Source organism: Mastomys coucha, unplaced genomic scaffold, assembly GCF_008632895.1.
Source record: "Mastomys coucha isolate ucsf_1 unplaced genomic scaffold, UCSF_Mcou_1 pScaffold21, whole genome shotgun sequence".
In the NCBI taxonomy this organism is placed as follows: domain Eukaryota; kingdom Metazoa; phylum Chordata; class Mammalia; order Rodentia; family Muridae; genus Mastomys; species Mastomys coucha.
In genome coordinates, this window is record NW_022196904.1 from 58,402,663 (window position 1) to 58,420,404 (window position 17,742).

The 17,742-nt window shown below is 45.3% G+C and overlaps 1 protein-coding gene across 2 annotated transcripts in view; it reads left to right on the forward strand.

The window, feature by feature from the left end:
- The window catches only part of Igf1r (insulin like growth factor 1 receptor), a 282,230-nt gene that overhangs the window by 246,344 nt on the left and 18,144 nt on the right, over nucleotides 1-17,742 (forward strand). Inside the window, exons 14-19 of one of the 2 annotated variants that reach the window (XM_031386969.1) lie at nucleotides 2,198-2,300; nucleotides 2,875-2,945; nucleotides 8,672-8,901; nucleotides 9,175-9,285; nucleotides 13,632-13,794; nucleotides 16,965-17,094. In XM_031386969.1, coding sequence (XP_031242829.1) covers nucleotides 2,198-2,300; nucleotides 2,875-2,945; nucleotides 8,672-8,901; nucleotides 9,175-9,285; nucleotides 13,632-13,794; nucleotides 16,965-17,094 — 808 coding nt within the window. The remainder of the gene's footprint in view (nucleotides 1-2,197; nucleotides 2,301-2,874; nucleotides 2,946-8,671; nucleotides 8,902-9,174; nucleotides 9,286-13,631; nucleotides 13,795-16,964; nucleotides 17,095-17,742) is intronic. The other variant, XM_031386970.1, reaches the window with a different exon arrangement.

Here is a 17,742-nt window from a genome sequence, read left to right on the forward strand (position 1 = left end):
TCGGTGTCCAGTAGTTACTATAGCCTTCCTCTTCTCCAGACACTCCTTTTTGTTTGTTTATTTGTTGGTTTTCCCACTTTAACTGGAGTCTTACCAATTCCTTCTGGTACAGAGCGGGAATCCAGCCTCCCAATTATTGAGTTGGGACTGTTCTGAGCTAGGGCTGCAGGAAAGCCAGGCTCTGACCTGGCCTGGGAAAGTTAGGATACCTCTCTGATCTTGCTTATAGGAGAGGATTTCTTCCTGAGGTCTGATGGAGCAATGCATAGCATGCCAGGGGAGACTGGCACATTCCTTTAACTTCTCCCGACCTGGCAGTGCACAGGAGTCCCCAGTGTGACCTCATACAAACCCATCTCCCCAGTACATAAACCTAATCAGTTTTCAATCTGGCCTTGAAAGAGTTCACTGATGCTTTTTTTTTTTTAATTGTTTTAGTTTTAGCCTTTTAGAATTTCTTCCATGAGTACTGTATTTACATCATCTGTCCCCTCCCTCTCCCAATTTCTCCCATGTCCCTTGCTCTCAGATTCATGACTACTTTTTTAATTACTATGGCTAAACAATTTAATGTACACACTAATATACACATATCTATATACATTTATAGATATGCACACACACATATACATATACACATACACATATATGTCCTGCCAAGCCTATTTAGCAGTACTTGTACATGTATGTGTTTAGGGATGACCACTTGAGATTGGCTAACCTATCAGCAAGCTTATACCTCAGAAAGCCTGATTCTTCTCTCAGCAGCTTTAATTGCTGCTAGCTTCTCATCTAGGGGTGGGACTTAAGAGATGTCTCTCACTTTGGTCAACATGTCAACTGGTATTGTCATATGCAAGCGTAGGTAACCATGTTGAGATTTCTCATATGTGGGTGTCTATGTAAAAGGTACCATCTCTTAGCAGACACCCTGGTCCTCTGGCTCTTAGAATCTTACCACGCTCTTTCTTGCAGTGTTCCATGAGCATTTGTTGTGGGGGTTGTGATGTGGGTATATCAGTTGGGCATGGGTAGCCCGTGGTTAGCTGTTCCCTGCATTTTGACCAGTCGTGGTTTTTCTCTAATCCTCTCCATCTGCTTCATAAAGAAGTGAGGTCTGAGAGCCACAGTTATCTGTGGGTAGAAGCTTGAGTACTCAAAATGCAGTTGGAGAGTGGACTGCTTTAGGAAAGCGCTAGCAGCAGGTTCCTCTCGTGTCCATGACCTCATCAGTTACAGATAGCCGGCAAGAATTTCCTCCTAATTCTCAGGCCTGAAGTTCAATGAGACAGTGGTTGATTGCCCCAAAATGTAAGTGCCACCGTTACACACTCAGGAACATCTTGCTCTCCTGGTCACTATTGTGGTTCATAGGCTTTACTGCTGAGCCACGGACTCCTTTGTATCTGAAGCATGGAGTGGAAACCACTTAGCTTGAATCAAACCCCTTCATCAGCTGGCTTTTCATTCAGTACCCTCTGCAAGACATTCCTCTGCATGGGAAGCTATTTCCCTAAGGGGAAACATCCCTCGCTCCCCCAACTCCTCTTTCCCCTATGCCCCATGTTCATCCATGTTACTCCACCTGTCCGCATACTGAGTTCTTTAATCTGGCAGAATTCTCAGAATTTAGACCCGAACCTCAGGAGGCCATCATGTGGTACCTACCTGCCACCCAGGTACTGGTAGCAAGTTCAGACTTGAATTGGTTTTACATATTTGTAGAACACTCAGAGCAACATTGGCAAGGAGTGTCATCCAGTGCTTCTGGGGGACGGGGGTGGTGAGCAAGCTGCCTGTGGAACTTTTTTTTTTTTTTTTGGAACTTTCTTAAAGATAAGAATAGCATGAGCAACTAGTATGTGTATAAGCGTCTGCTCATTTTACTTCAGCTAAACTTCCACAAAACTACACACAAAAAGTGCTTGCCTTCAGAATGACTTGCTATATTCAGCATCTGCAGTACTTTAAAGGAGTGTCTACTTCAGTCTGTATTTATTTACCTCTTTCTCCAAACAATTTAGTTTGCTTGCTGGTCTAGTCCTAACACTAGAAGATTCCCCTACTGTGTGATGGGAAAGTAAAGGCTTTTCCAGAGATGTTTTTATCGTACTTCTAACCATAGACAAAAATGAGAAGGTGAGCCAGTTATTCCCCTCAGGAGTGACGTCTTCCTGTTCCCTCCTTGTCTCTGCAGCGACGTATGAGAACTTCATGCATCTGATCATTGCTCTGCCAGTTGCCATCCTGCTGATTGTGGGGGGGCTGGTAATCATGCTGTATGTCTTCCATAGAAAGAGGTGAGTGTCTGGGTCAGCGGAAGACAGTAGTTGTAGTGAGTTGGTTTGATGATTTGAACTTGAACATAGATCACCTGTGGGGGGAAAATACCATGCAGACTGGACAGCCGGGGTTCCTAGTCAGACATTCTTCAGAGCGAAAAAGGACATTTCCTAATGATTAACAGCAACAGGAAAGGGGGTGCTTCTTTCTCTGTCCCCGTCATCTGCTTTCTGGCTGTTCTAGCGCACAGATTGCTTGCTGCCTTGTAGGCGCCTCTCCAAGCATGCCAGTTTAGCCTCCCGTGGAGTGAGCCTTATTTCCAGTGAAGCAAAGAAACAAATGTTTCTTTAAAAGCTCCGATCTGAGGCCAGAGCCAAAGTGGAAGGACTTGTCCTCAGGTATCTGCTGGCCCACCAGGGCCTGGATCAGAAGAGCAGACAAGAGTCCCTCCCATTAATAGTGAGCATGGCTTCCGTCCCTTGCTAATAATTCATGAGAAGAAAAAAAAAGGAAAAGAAAAAAAGTATTTACAGAAATGTATAGAGATGGGGTTTGTTGGCCTGAAATTCATTTTTTTTTTTTTTTTGGCAGAAATAACAGCAGGTTGGGCAATGGAGTTCTGTACGCCTCTGTGAACCCTGAGTATTTCAGCGCAGCTGATGGTAAGGGGCCTGGCTAAGGTGTGGGAACATGGGAGCTGTCGGAGTGTTGATTGGAGAAAAAATGTTGCGTAATGTTGAAGTACCTTTGTCCTGTGATCTGCCTTTGGTAGCATTTCCATTTTGTCCTTTAATAACATCTTTAGCACTCAATGACTTTGTCAAACTCTGGGACTCTCAGATGCCCCAGTGAATACCAGACTCTGGAGATGCCTATGGCCGGGCTGCTAATCAGTTCTGTTAGCTGCTTGAAGTGTTATCCCAGAGTGAAAGAAGCATTCTAATTACTATGGTCTAGTCAGAGGACTGCTGAAGCCAGCCAGGCATCCTGAGTGGACATCAACTCGGGGAGGGGGATGGGGGTAGGGCTGCAGGCATTCCCTGGCCAGTTAAGGCTATATAGCTTTGTATGATCTTGGAATCCCTCTACTATTCTGTCCTGATTAGGGTCATACAACCTACCCACCCATTTTCATTCCCTTTGGCAGTAACTAATGAGTCACTTAATTAAATGGCTCAGAAGTTCTGATTTAGAACCTGTGTGGTGCCTACTGGTCTCTTTTATCCCTAGTGCTTATGCTTGACTTCAGACCCTTTAAGTAAGCTTTTGGGGGCGGGGGGGTCCTCTCCTCGATTAGCCCTTGTAGCTTTCTCATGCCTATCAAGGTGCAGGCAAGAAAAGAATCTCTGAGGACTTGTTCAGGCTCCCACAGCTGAGCAGTAGGAAATCAGGACAAGGGGCATACTTCCCCAGCCTTCTCCTAAATCCTCGTCGTGTGATGTTTAGAAGAACTGAGGTTGCTAGGCTATACAGGAAATCTGGCTAGATGGGGCCTATGCAGTACAGGGGTTTGTTCTAGAGGTATGTCTCTTTGCTGCAGAAGTGTAAGTAGATGTGCCCCAGATAAGAAATAATCGGGATTATTCCAATTGATTATCCTGCTCACGTGGAAAAACAGAAAACGCTTTGTAATGTAAAAGCACCATGTACGTACGTATGGTTTTACTATGGTTTCTTTAATCATTTATAACTGGATTATGTTTATACTAAAGCCAATCAAAAACAGCCTCTTCTGAATTTGAATCAGGTGCAGAATAATGATGTTATTTCTATTTACAAAAGGTCTCACAGTTCTTTTTTTAAATAGGCATATGTGCATATGTTTGTGTCTATAAAGCATAGAAAGTACTTCTAGAATGGTATGCACCATACTTGAAAGCATAGTTACATGCGGAGAATATCTTTCTCCTTTAAAAAACAAATGAAGGCCGGTTGTCGTGGTGCATGCCTGTAGGATTTTCTGAAGGAGGCTACGGCAGGAGGATCATGAGTTCGAGGCCAGCCTGGGATACACATTCCAAAAAAAAGCCGGGTGGTGGTGGCGCACGCCTTTAATCCCAGCATTTGGGAGGCAGAGGCAGGAGGATCTCTGCGTTTGAGGCCAGCCTGGTCTACAAAGTGAGTTCCAGAACAGCCAAGGCTATACAGAGAAACCCTGTCCCAAAAAAAAAAACACAAATGAAGCAGGTTTGGATATGTAGTTTAATGATAGAACATTTGCCTGCTATGCTCTAGAACCTGGGTTCTGCCCTCTCACCACCAAAACAAACAAGAAAGCAAACAAGGAAAATCAAGAAACTAAATATGCATTGTTTATACAAAATACTTTTTTTTTCTTTTTTTGAGGCAGGGCCTCACTATAAAGACCCTACCATATTATACAGGCTAACCTCCAACTCCTGGCCTCAGGTGATCTGAGCACCTTACCTCAGTCTCCTCACCAGCCAGAACCATGCAGCCATTGTGTCTAGGTCAATAATTGTAAAAGGGGAAAAAAGAGGAGCCAGAGAAATAGTCTTTTTTTCCCCTTCAAAACAAAGCAAGAATAAACTTGTCACTACCCAGGTCAACAGGTGAGAACACTGTCACCCTATATGCACTTGGTTTATTTGGCCTTTTGACAAGCACCACAGCAGCACAGCACAAGCCTTTTGCCTCAAAGAGCTACAAAGTGACATTGCATCTCAAAGGTGCTTTAAAAACTTCTTTCTCCCAGAGTTAATCTGCATGTCGCTGTTGTCCAGAGTGCACTGAGAATCCCCTACAGGAAAGCGCTGATAACATTGTGTGCAGTTTATGAGCAGCTCTGGCTGGTGAAGCTGCGGTATGCTGGCTAAACTCAGCAGCTGGATTGAGTTTAGAAAAGGGGTTGAGGGCATTAACTTCAGGGACTTTCCAAGGAATGGATGTGATGGGCTTTTAACTCTGTGTTCTGTGGCAAGCCACATAGTTAATTCTCATTAAAAGCTAGCCTAGATCCTTAGAAATAATAAATGGAGATGGTGGTCCCCATCCTTACTGAGAAGTATTATAAAGACCTTGTCTACTGTACTCTCCTAAGCAAGCTCAGCCTCTGCAGGCTCACGAGCTGTCTGAGGCCTATGGAAGACAGAATTCTAGTTGAGAAATTAACAGACACATATGTGCTATGAAATACAGACATGGGGGCTAGAGAGATGGCTCAGTGGTTAAGAGCACTGACTTCTCTTCCAGAGGTCCTGAGTTCAATTCCCAGCAACCACATGGTGACTCACAACCATGTGTAATGGGATCAGATGCTCTCTTCTGGTATGTCTGACAGCTACAGTGTACTCATAAATAAAACAAATAAATCTTTTTTAAAAAAAAATAAATACAGCAGGGCAGTGGTGGCACACGCCTTTAATCCCAGCACTGCAGAGGCAGGCAGATTTCTGAGTTCGAGGCCAGCCTGGTCTACAGAGTGAGTTCCAGGACAGCCAAGCCTACACAGAGAAACCCTGTCTTGAAAAAAGAAAAAGAAAAAGAAAAAAAAAAGAAATACAGAAATGTTCACAGGAGCCAGATGTGACACAAATCTATAATCCAAGTACTGGGGACATTGAGGCAGAAAAATTATAAATTCAGAGTCAGCCTGGATTACATAGCAAGTTCAAGGCAAGTATGAACAAGATAGAGTAGTTCTGTCCCCAAATCAGTCAGTAGGAGTAAGTGAATAGACAGATAAATATGTGTCTCAGTCAGTGTTCTGCTGCTGTGAAGAGACACCATGACCACAGCAGCTCTTATCATGGAAAGTGACTAGCTTACAGGTTCAGGGGTTTAGTGCATAATGGCCATGGCAGGAAGCATGGTGGCAGACATGGTGCTGAAGAGTAGTTAAGAGTTCTACATCTAGAGCAGGCAGCAGAAAGAGAGCAAGACACTAGGCCTGGCTTGAGCGTTTGAAACCCCAAAACCCACCCTCAGTGACACACTTCCTCCAACAAGGCCACACCTCCTAATCACTGTCAGGTAGCACCGCTCCCTAATGACCAAGCATTCAAACATGTGAGCCTATGGGGGCCACCCCTATTCAAACCACCACAAGATGTATGTTCCATCCTTCAAAATAGAAGTTGGTGGGGTCCCCAAACCCAAATTTATAATCAGCACCCTTCCCTTAAGGCATTACTTAGAGGAAAGGGCTTGTGCTCTGGGGGTGATTGATAACCATGATGGCCTGCTGGTGGTCTCCCTCCTCCAGCTGTAGCTCAGTAACTTAAAAACATAAAAGCAAACACAACCACGATTCCCCTCCCAGGCCCGTCTCTGAGTTAGGACTTGCTTCTTGTAGTGTCTGCATTGTCTGTTAGAGGGGCTGTCGGTAACTATGTTAGGTTATAGTTCTAATGGAACAGATATTCTCTTCCCAGATCTTATGTATCAGTTTAATATGATTTCAGTTTTGCTGTGCCCACTGGCGTTATGGCTTTTTCTTACTTGCCTCTCTTATTTTCTTTCCTTCTCTTCGCCCTTCCTTCTGAGAACTCTCCGTTTATTTATTTTTCTCAAACCAGATCAAGCATAACCAAAAATGGAATCTGGAGAAGGAATTCTGTTCAGGTCCATGACAGGGAGGTTCCTGGTGTTACAGAGTACAGGCCAAAGCCTTGAGGTCACCACTGAGTCCCCCTCAATCCCAGAGCTCACTTAACCTCACTAGAGATCCCCTGGTGGGGGGATCCTGGGCCTCGCCCACGATAGGCAGGTGTTCTGCCACCAAGCTACAGACCCCGACCTCTGGGTTTGGTTTGGTTTCTTGTGTTAGGTTTTAATACTTTTATTTTTTTTTTAAATTATACATTCTGGTGCTAGAGAGATGGCTCAGCAGTTAAACACACTGGCTCCTTTTCTAGAAGACCCTGATTTGATTCCCAGAACCTGTGTGCCAGTAGCACCCAGGCGCTATGTGCGTACAGTGCAGATGCATGCAGGGAAAACAGCCATTCACAAAATTGATGGTTTTAAAACAGTAGGCATTCCATTAAGTCAAATCACTTGAAAAACAAAACAGCACAGCCCTGGGATTAAACTGCATTTTACAGCCTTCAGGGCACCTTGAACCATCGTGGATTTGACCTGTGGGTTTCATCTCTCACCCTGCTTTTTCCTTCGCCATCGTGTGAGTTCGTTCTCCTTCCTCCCAGATGGAAAAGGTGGGGCAGTATGTATCCTCTCTAGATCTCTGCAAAAGGGGCAGCAGGGTGGCTTAAACTGGATCCAACCTCTGCAGCTTCCAGAGTTAAACAGCAGTAAGGAAGAATACAGGAAGGCAGTGCTTATAGTATACGTGACGACGTACCTCAGTGCTCTGAGGGCACCCTCTCTCGTCTCCTCTTCTCCCATTTCTTTTGATGGCTGAGGAGTCTTCTCTTGAGACTCTCTGCCTTCTTTAGTTTTGACTGAGTTTCTCCATCTCCGCCACGGTGTGCTTGTCAGACATGGCTCCGGAAGAGATGGAGTGATGTGCATCAACTACAGGTCTGATCAGCACAAGTCACTGACACATTGTCTTGGTGTTTTGAAACATGAGCTGACGGTGTCCTCAGCTCAGAAAGCCCCATCTCTAACCTCCATGCCTGGTGGGATGGGATGGGCTTGCAGCCTCCTTTTGCCACACCCCACTAGTATCCATGTTTTTAAGTGTAAAAGCTGATGAGATAAATCTGTTACACTTTTCATTAAGCCTACAACCTCCAACAATCAGTTTTAATTTAAAAGCGATCTTTTTAAACGTGTTTTTAACCAAGTCTTTGTAACACAAGGCATGTATACATAAATTTTAAAATGTTTTAAAAATTATCTTTGAAATACAGTGTATGCCTTACTTCCAGCACATGTCAGTTGGAGCAGCCATCTTCAAGAGCTCAGAAAGCCTACAGTGGGGCCAGGTGACCTGTGAGATGGCACACAGGCCATGCAGAGGATGTTTCTCACCTCTAGGTTCATCCAGGGAGGAGGAAATTAGATCTTCTGACACACATTCTGGTCCTTTCCCCTCCCACTTCCGTTCCCACCCACTGTTCTCTTTCTGGCGTACATTTTTATCCCTTGATGAAGATGGGCAAAACAAAAATCCCACTTTCTTTGTCTCCTAGGGTTAATTTGCTTTTTTTATTTTGTTGGGTTGGGGTTTTGCCAGGAGTAAGAGAAAGGAACCACTGGTTTTTGGTTTTGTTTTGTTTTGTTTTCCTGTCTTAGGTTTCTTGGTTTCCTTCTGGTTCTTAGCTACTAGCATTACCCTCAAAATGTCATGGAGTCCTCAGAGATTGAATACCTGTGCTGGACTGTTTGTCCTTGCTGGGTCTTAGGGAACAGCATCTTGTGTGCTCTATCTAAGGGCCGTTTCCATCCTGTCTGTTACTAGTGTATGTGCCTGATGAATGGGAGGTAGCTCGAGAGAAGATCACCATGAACCGGGAGCTCGGACAAGGGTCCTTTGGGATGGTCTATGAAGGAGTGGCCAAGGGCGTGGTCAAGGATGAACCTGAAACCAGAGTGGCCATCAAGACAGTGAACGAGGCTGCAAGTATGCGAGAAAGAATTGAGTTTCTCAACGAGGCCTCGGTGATGAAGGAGTTCAACTGTCACCATGTGGTAAGAAGCCAGGATCAGACATGGACAGAAAGCATCCCTGGGGCCACCCACTGTGTCCTGTGTCAGCTACAGAATTGGTACCTTGCCCTCTTCCCAATGGGTAGTTTCCCCGTTGCATTCTTGTCACCCATAGACCCTCGAGGTGGAAGCCTCACCCTCTCACCAGAACTCCACTCCTGGCCACAGGCCCCAGCACCACCCAGTTCCAAGAGGCATAGGTCATTGTGTGGGATGCCCTCCTCCTCTGAGTCCTTCTCTTCTTGATTCCTCCAGGTCCGGTTGCTGGGTGTGGTATCCCAAGGCCAGCCCACCCTGGTCATCATGGAACTAATGACACGTGGCGATCTCAAAAGTTATCTCCGGTCTCTAAGGCCAGAAGTGGAGGTCAGTTTTGTTCCTCGCTGTTATCTTGCCTGTTCTTTTTTCAGGAGCTCCCTCATAGAAACATGTCTTTAAATCCATTTGCTTCTCAGCTTTGAGTGCCTTGCTATGTGCATTATTGTCCATTCCCTCTGTAAAGGATTGTCCAACTGTAGGCAGACTGAAATCTTTGGAAGATCTGTCTGTCTCTGAGTCCCACCCAGTCAACCTCCAGCATCTCTGTATTCTTGTTTCTGCATCCCCTCTATCCCTGCCTACATCTTACCCCAGCTGCTCTATGACATGTTGTGGCCAACTCTTCCCACAGCTTCCCACTCAGCCTGGGCTGGCCTTCCACACTGACTTTCCAGTACACTTGACTGCCTAGCATGCATGTTCTCTTAGGTGGTCCTCAGGGTGTGCCCCTTGTTTACCTCAGGGTCATGTTTGTGTCTGGTAACCTTTTCAGTAAGTGCTCAATAAAGACCAGTCTTTAGGCTGTCGGGGGCTTTGGCCAGAGTGACTGCCCACCTGGTCTGTGTACAAGACAGCTGTCTCTGAAGGAGCCCATTGCACACACACACATACTCACATGTGTACATGTGAGCTTACTATCCTTACCTTGGCGGCACACATTGCTCTTCCCTTGCCCCAACACTGCTTCAGACACTTCTCAAACTCTGAACTACTTTTCAGGCTGGATAATAAGCCACTGTCCTGCTTGGGCTTTTAAATGATAATCATCCCAGCTGTGTGATTCTGCTTAGTCTAGTTAAATTTTCAAACTGTGAACCTGAGCAAGTCCTGTGTAATTTTTGATTAGTGACTGTGGAGTATCCCTTCTGTTGCATTACCCCCACAGCCAGCTTTTTAGCATATGTGAGTCTGACTTCTTTTGTTGTTGTTGTTGTTATTTTTGTTTTTGTTTGTTTGTTTTTAGTTTTTCGAGACAGATTTGGGTTTTTTTTTCTGTGCAGCCCCTGCTGTCCTGGAACTCACTTTGTAGACTAAGCTGGCCTTGAACTCACAGAGATTCACTTGCTTCTGCCTCCCAAGTGCTGGCATTAAAGGCATGCACCGCAACCACCTGGCATAAGTCTGATTTCTAAGTCCTTACTAAGAGTTACTGATAGAGGTGTTGAGAAATATTGCCAGGACCAGCTGCCTCTTATGGGGCTGCCTCAGATTCTGATGTTCTCACTTCAGCCTTGGCTTTGCTACCTGTGGCTAACTAAGCAGTTTGTCTGTCTGCATTCGCTATAATGGGAACTTCCTCTTCTCAGGCCCTTTCTGGTTTTGCTCCCATTCTCTGTGGAAGCTTTTGTTTTCTTTTCCTCTACAACGTGATCATCTCCCAAGTGACAGTTCCTTCATTTTAGTTCTGAGTACCTGTTCGAGAATGTCCTCATGTATTTTTAGTATGTGCTTTGGGGAGAGCCACAAGGCTGGTGTGCATTGATAGCAGAGCCACAAGGCTCTGCCTGTTTCTCCCAACATCAGTTCCAGGTTCATGGCGGAGCCTCCTCCTGCCCCAGTCATATCCAGTCTACAGAAGAAGACTGGAGAGTGGTCCTGTAAGGCATCTCCTAACATCAGGATGTGCTTAAGCCTTTCACTCCTAGTTCATGCACAGAATAAACAGAATACTTGGAGTTTCAGGGCTTTTTCTGTCATTGGTTACCTCTAATCCTCAGGCAACAGTAAGAGGCATCTGGGCCTCCATTTTCTCATGTAGAGAGATAAAGGGCTGTAAAGATGGCTCTGCAGTTATGAGTACTGGCTGCTCTTCCAGAGAACCCTGGTTGGATTCCTAGCACCCCCGTGGTAGCTCACAACTGTCTGTGTATTCACAGTTCTGCTGGCCTCCATGGGCACCAATTGTGCAGGTAGTACACAAACATACATGCAAGCAAAACACTCATATACATAAAACAAAATTTTAATTAAATGTAAAGAGACAGGTTGAATTACTAAAGTCTCTTTCAGAAGTAAAACTTACTTTTAAATTCATCAGATCTAAATTTTGTCTAACTCATGTCAGAATTTTTTTAAGTATTTACATATATCTTAACTTCAATGTATATACTCCAGCTTCGCTGTATATACCCCAGCTTCACTGTATATACCCCAGCTTCAGTATATATACCCCAGCTTTAGTGTATACACCCCAGCTTCACTGTATATACCCCAACTTCACTGTATGTTTCCCAGCTTCATTGTTTATATACCTCAGTTCCAGTGTATATACCCCAGCATCAGTGTATATACCCCACCTTCAATGTACATACCACAGCTTCACCTCCTCCTCATTGCAGTTTGCTTACTTACTTAGATAAGTGTATGGTTGTGTGCTCGTCTTAAGGGGCTCTAACAAAATTAAAGATTTCTGCTCTCCTGAGATGAAGGAAAGAATGACAGCATAATACCATGAACTGACAAAATGTCAGCCCAGCCCTTTTCTGCACATAATTAAGTCCCTTTTGTTGATTGTTTTTCACATGTTGAGTGACAGCTCTTTGTTGAACACTTACACAGCATTACACACATACACTCCTGTATATATCATGAGGCTAAGTTCGTGTCAGGAACTGCAAAGGTCCCACTTCACCATGCATATGTAAGACCCTAAAGATCCTAAAAGACAGTGTAATGGGGGAAGCACCCTGAATGGTGATTCAGGCTTCCTCCACATAATGGCACATCCTCTGAGAACACCCCCTGGATTATAGTAAGAGACCCTGGATCAAAGTGAAAATGGGTCAATAGGTAAATGAGCTCAACTAGGTCTGCCATGAAGTGTGGAGGTTGCTCCTGGGCATGTTGGAGGGCTGTTGCCAGGCTCCTAGATTCTGACATCTGGTGAGAACTTAGGAACCCTGGGCAAGAGCCGGAATGCTCTTAAGTATGCATCATGCTCAGAGTACATGGGGCCTGTGTAGACTAGCCCAAATAGTGTGGTCTTCAAGCCTTGCCGCGCCCTCCTGTGACTCGAGATGCATTAGGAAGGTGGGGGTGGGGAGATGGATAAGAAATGAGATGGCTTCATAATGTTATATGAGAAGCTTTGCAGTTAGGGAAAGTAAGGCATCATTTATTATACACACAAGCTAGATAGTGTCAAAATCGTGGGGTCATGATTGGTTTTGCACATGGGAGTGGGGTGACATGGAGCTTGGGGATTTTTTTTTACATTTGTATGTGCATATGCATGTGTGTACCTATATATACCTTGAGGGAGTTGGGTTTTGTCTTTTACCATACCTGTCTTGAGAACTGAACATAGGTCCCTCTGTCTTGGTAATGGATACCATTACCCACTATGCCATTTTCATCAGCCTCTTAGACATATATCTTATTTTATGTTGTCAAAATGAATTTACCATTTCTTAGGTTAATTCTTTTCAGTGCCAAAGGTAGCATCTTGCCCTCCTCTTCAGGCATGATATTGGTCCTCGGTGCTGCTCAGTGACCTTGGACCCCTCCTAGGTGGACTCCACCTGAACTGTGGTTGTCCTCAGTGCCCATAGAAAACAATAATCCAAGATGAAAGCATTAGCCTTCGTATCTTTGTACCTTAAAAGAAGGGAATGAAGATAACTAAGACCTGGCAGCTTACACGGGAAGCGAAGCTCGTGGTAATCCACTTAGGAAGTGTGTCTGTTCCTTGTGGCCTTTGTACAGGTTCTCTGTCCTTCCTCTTCCTCACACTTTGTGATTTTGGAAGCCAAAGGAACATGAAAACTAGCTGGAGCTGAGAATACTTAATGCCTAAACTTGCTGATTCACTTTAAATATTTTTTGTCCTGCCCCAAATAGAAAATACTGGACAGGGGGAATGGCTCGCTGATAAAAGTTCTTGCCCCACAGGCATAAGTACCAGAGTTCAGGTCCTCAGAAACCAGGTAAATGCTGGGCTAGTGTGGCAGCACACTTATGATTCCAGCCTTGGAAGGATGAGTTGGGATCCCCAGAGCAAACTATGTTGACCAGCTTTGAGTTTGATTGGGACACCCTCCCTCAATGAATAGGTAGAAGATGGCACCCAACATAAACTTCAGGCTTCCACATCCATCCGCGTGGATACATGGGGGCAGGAGTGGGAAATGATAACGCTGGTCTCAAGAAGTGCTAATGGGTGTTTCCTCTAGCTTCCTTGTGATATTGTCAGGGAACAGACTCATGATTTTATTACAAGCAGGTGATGCCAGGGCTCAGCAATGATACATCCTTCTGAGCAAGTCCTGACTTCCTGCCAGTGACCTGTGGTGCTCAGATTAAGTAAACATGGGTTTACAACTCCCAGAATAAACCTACAGGTAGGGGGAGAAAGTCTCAGGTACTCATGTTTTTGTTTTGTTTTGCATCTGCAGCAGAATAATCTAGTCCTGATTCCTCCGAGCTTAAGCAAGATGATCCAGATGGCTGGAGAGATTGCAGATGGCATGGCCTACCTCAATGCCAACAAGTTTGTTCACAGAGACCTGGCTGCTCGGAACTGCATGGTAGCTGAAGATTTCACAGTCAAGATTGGAGGTGTGTCCTTTGCTTCCCAGACTGGAGCACAAACTAAACTAAATTCCCAGGTGCTGTAGGGACTTTGCAGTCGATGGTCTGCCGCTGGGGAGATTTTTCAGTCTGTCCCAGGGGAGCAACGGCTCGCCCTTGAGTGCAAAGATGTGTGTAGTCCGTGTGATTTTAATAATCAGGGCAGCTTGCTTCCTCAAGTGGTTTTGGCTTGAGGAAAATGTCACCATCCAGTCCACCCGTCAAGTTTCTCAGCTTATAAAGAACATTGTCCCTAGATGGGCCCATGGAGTTCCTAAGAGGCAAAGTGCCCCTATGGTGAAACCCCTGCATAGCTTAACAGTGGTGAGAAGGTGGGCATGTCAGGCAGGAGAGGGAAGAAAGAGCCCTGCTGACTGCATTTCACACCTAGGACAGGTCTGCTCTAAGTTCTTTCCTCCTCTCCAGCTACCAGGGGTGAACCCAGGGCCTCACGTATGCTAGTTAAACGCTCTACCACTAAGCTACATCCTTCAATGGTAGCTCCAAGCGCTTGACCTTTCTGTCATGCCTAGCACTTCCTGCCATGACCTTAGCTGCTCAGCCTACCTTGTTGCTGCCAATGCATTGTCATCAGAAAACACTGATTGGATTATGTTTCTGGTCACTAGCTAGAAATTCTCCCCAGCCTTACAGCTTGTCTGTTGGCATTGTATTTTGTCTTTTACTTCAAAAAAAAAAAAAAAGTAAGTAGTAACAAGGTTGCTCAGAAAATCATTCTGCATTTAAGAGGCCTTTACCTTCTTCCTGCTGTGATAGGCCAGCAGTTCAGAGACATACCAAGTGTTCACCCTGAGAATGAGCAGAGAGACAGCAAATACAGCAGAAGCAATCAGCCACTAATCTTTGGCCACCTCTTGAGCGTGTGTCCTAAAGATGTTTTGCTTGCCTAAGCCCTAGCAGTGGTTTTTGCATGAGCCATTCTGGCCTCTTCGTAAGCCATGGGCATCATCTCTAGAGAGGTATCCAAAGAAGGGCTGTCTGTCTTCGTTTTTCATTGATTGCAGGAGTTAGGGGCATTGGCATGCAACTGTATTATAGAACAGATGCCAGTCATTGGAGTTAGTGAAGAGTCCCCTAACATGCCTGTCTCTGCGTTTACATGCTCTTACTTGGAGCCCTAGGAGCCCAGCTAGATGGGCAGCCCTTAAGAGGATACCCTGCCCAAGAGGCATCCTCTTACCAGCCTTTATGGTCCTTCCTGCCTCCAATCCCTCCCTTATGCATGGGGACCTAGAATTTAGTCCTCAGAGGAAGCCACTGTGGTCCTGAGTGGCCTGGGGCAGGTGCCTTCTGGCATCTTTGCCCACGTGTGAAATGAGAGTGGACCAGGACAGAGCCAGAAGTGCTCAGACAGCAAGCCCATGCCGGTGTCCTTATCCTGCCCTCCCTCCAGGGCACCCTTCCCAACACAGCCAGGAACTCGTGGAAGCTGGCTTTGTCCCATTTTGCATTACAGTTGGAAAAATGCTTTTTGTGTGTGCGTCCCTTTTTGTCATTTTAAATCCAAATCAGTAAGGATTATATTTTCCGTTTAACCATGTGGCGTATTTATGAGGATATTTTCTATTATACTTATGATTTTTCTTTTTGGAATTAAATTCTGCGTGCCTGTTTAGGAAGGGGGGGTTGTTCTATTTTTCTTTTGCATTTAGGGAGAGAGATTGTTTTTCTAGAATTCCCCTTTTATGCAAGTCAAAGCAGATCCTCTGATTTGCATGTCTCTGGATTAATTCAGAGAGAGGCTTGAGCACTTCCTCTTTCCTCTTCAGACACATTCTGTTTTCCTCAGTGTCCCCCAGTGCCCCTGCCTCAGGGATTACACACCCTCAGTCAGTTCACCAGAGACAGCTGGTAGCTCAGACTCATGCAAGTCAGCTGTGTTGGGTTAACATCCATGCAGCCTCATGCTCCGTAGGGTGTGCTCTGCCTTTTTGTACCTCACCTCTTTGTGGCACCACTTAGAGATATGAAGGGACATTTTTAAAGGTAGAGCAGCAGCTCTTTCCTCCAGGGAAGGAGAATGGAAGAGTTCATGTGAGGAAAAAGGTGGTGTGGTTGAGTGGAAATTCAAAAATGGATGAAGACACAGTAGTGTGAGATTATAAAAAAGCAAGCCTGCCATCCACCATGATGATGTGACACACCTTCAGGACACTCAGAAAATGGAAGACGTTTTCAAAAATGAGTGAGAGTATTGTGTTGGGAAAGGGTGCTGGGTAATAACCCCCGGAGCCTGGTGAGGAGCATCTCAACTGCTCGCTGTGTACTTTTATCTTTGAGGTGAATTGTTACTGCGAGTATGATGTCCCCTATGAAGTGGTAAAAGGCCTTTTCCTCATAGAGACACGCCACCAAGTAAATGAGGTTTACATCCTCCCATGCACTTGACCAAACTTTAAAATTATATGCCACTCATCCTTGGTCTGTGCAATGTTTCTTGAAAAAATTACGGTACTCGATAGTTTGCAAACTGCCTCTCACTTTAAATGCCATAAAGGAGTTAATTTCTTTTTTTCTTTTTTTTTTGGAGGTGGGGGGTTTGGTTTTTTTGAGACAGGGTTTCTCTGTTTAGCCTTGGCTGTCCTGGAACTCATTCTGTAGACCAGGCTGGCCTTGAACTCAGAAATCCGTCTGCCTCTGCCTCCTAAGTGCTGAGATTAAAGGTGTGCACCACCACCGCCTGGCTGGGAGTTAATTTCTTAAAGAATTATTTATTTTATGTATATGAGTACATTGTTCCTGTCTTCAGACACACCAGAAAAGGGCATCAGATCCCATTATAGATGGTTGTGAGCCACCATGTGGTTGCTGGGAATTGAACTCAGGACCTCTGGAAGAGCAGTCAGTGCTCTTAACCACTGAGCCATCTCTCCAGCCCTGGGGAGTTAATTTCTTAGAGGAGCCAGATTAAGACCAGAGTTGTCTTGTATTTGCCTGTGAAGTGGCTGATCATGCCTTACTATTTCTGCTTTAACAAAATTACAAGCTGTGATGCTAAAGCCCTCTCAGAGTGGAGCAAGAACATGTCTCACCTTGAATATGGGGAAAGGACAAAGACCCTATGCTGGGACAGTCATGGCCCCTTGGCTGCAGCCCTAAGGACCTGTTCCGACTAAGTAACTGCATCTTCCCTCCAGATTTTGGTATGACACGAGACATCTACGAGACGGACTACTACCGGAAAGGCGGGAAGGGGTTGCTGCCTGTGCGCTGGATGTCCCCAGAGTCCCTCAAGGATGGCGTCTTCACTACTCATTCCGATGTCTGGTATGAGAGTTTCCCTACATGGCCAGCAGATCCTGGTTCAGGCCCCTAGGTCATTTTCTGTTCACTATCGCCGACTGCCAGCCTTGAATTCAACATTCAGTGCTGCTTAGCCCTTTATCTTTTAGATATCCCTGCGTGGAGTCCATCAGAGCAAAAGAGTATCTGTGGGATGCCAAGGAGTATGTTAAACCAACATTGCCTTCCCTTTTTAGCTAATATTGATTATATTTCCAAGGAGTGGGGAAATGCCCAAAGCCTGAGCCTTCACCTCCTGTTTCTTCTGCCTGTTCCCTACTCTCTTTTTCCCTACTCTCAATGGGTTAGTACTATGTACGCATTCCTGCCTCAGCTCACTGAATCTTCAGCTAGAAGGCAGTGCTTTATTTAACCCCAAAACTTGAGAGTCTTGGTGGTTGTGATTTTCTGTTGGTCCCATTTATTCTCACACACACACACACACACACACACACACACACCATGGATGTCCATTATTCTGACCCAAAGCATCTTCCATAGTAGTAAGTGTCTTGTGATAGTAGCAAAGACTTCTCTGTAGTACTGTTTACTGCAGTTCCTTGGAAACGCCATGTGGAGGTCATCAGGTTCCAAAATACAACTGGAGTTCTTGGCAGGCAGGAGCCCTGGCAC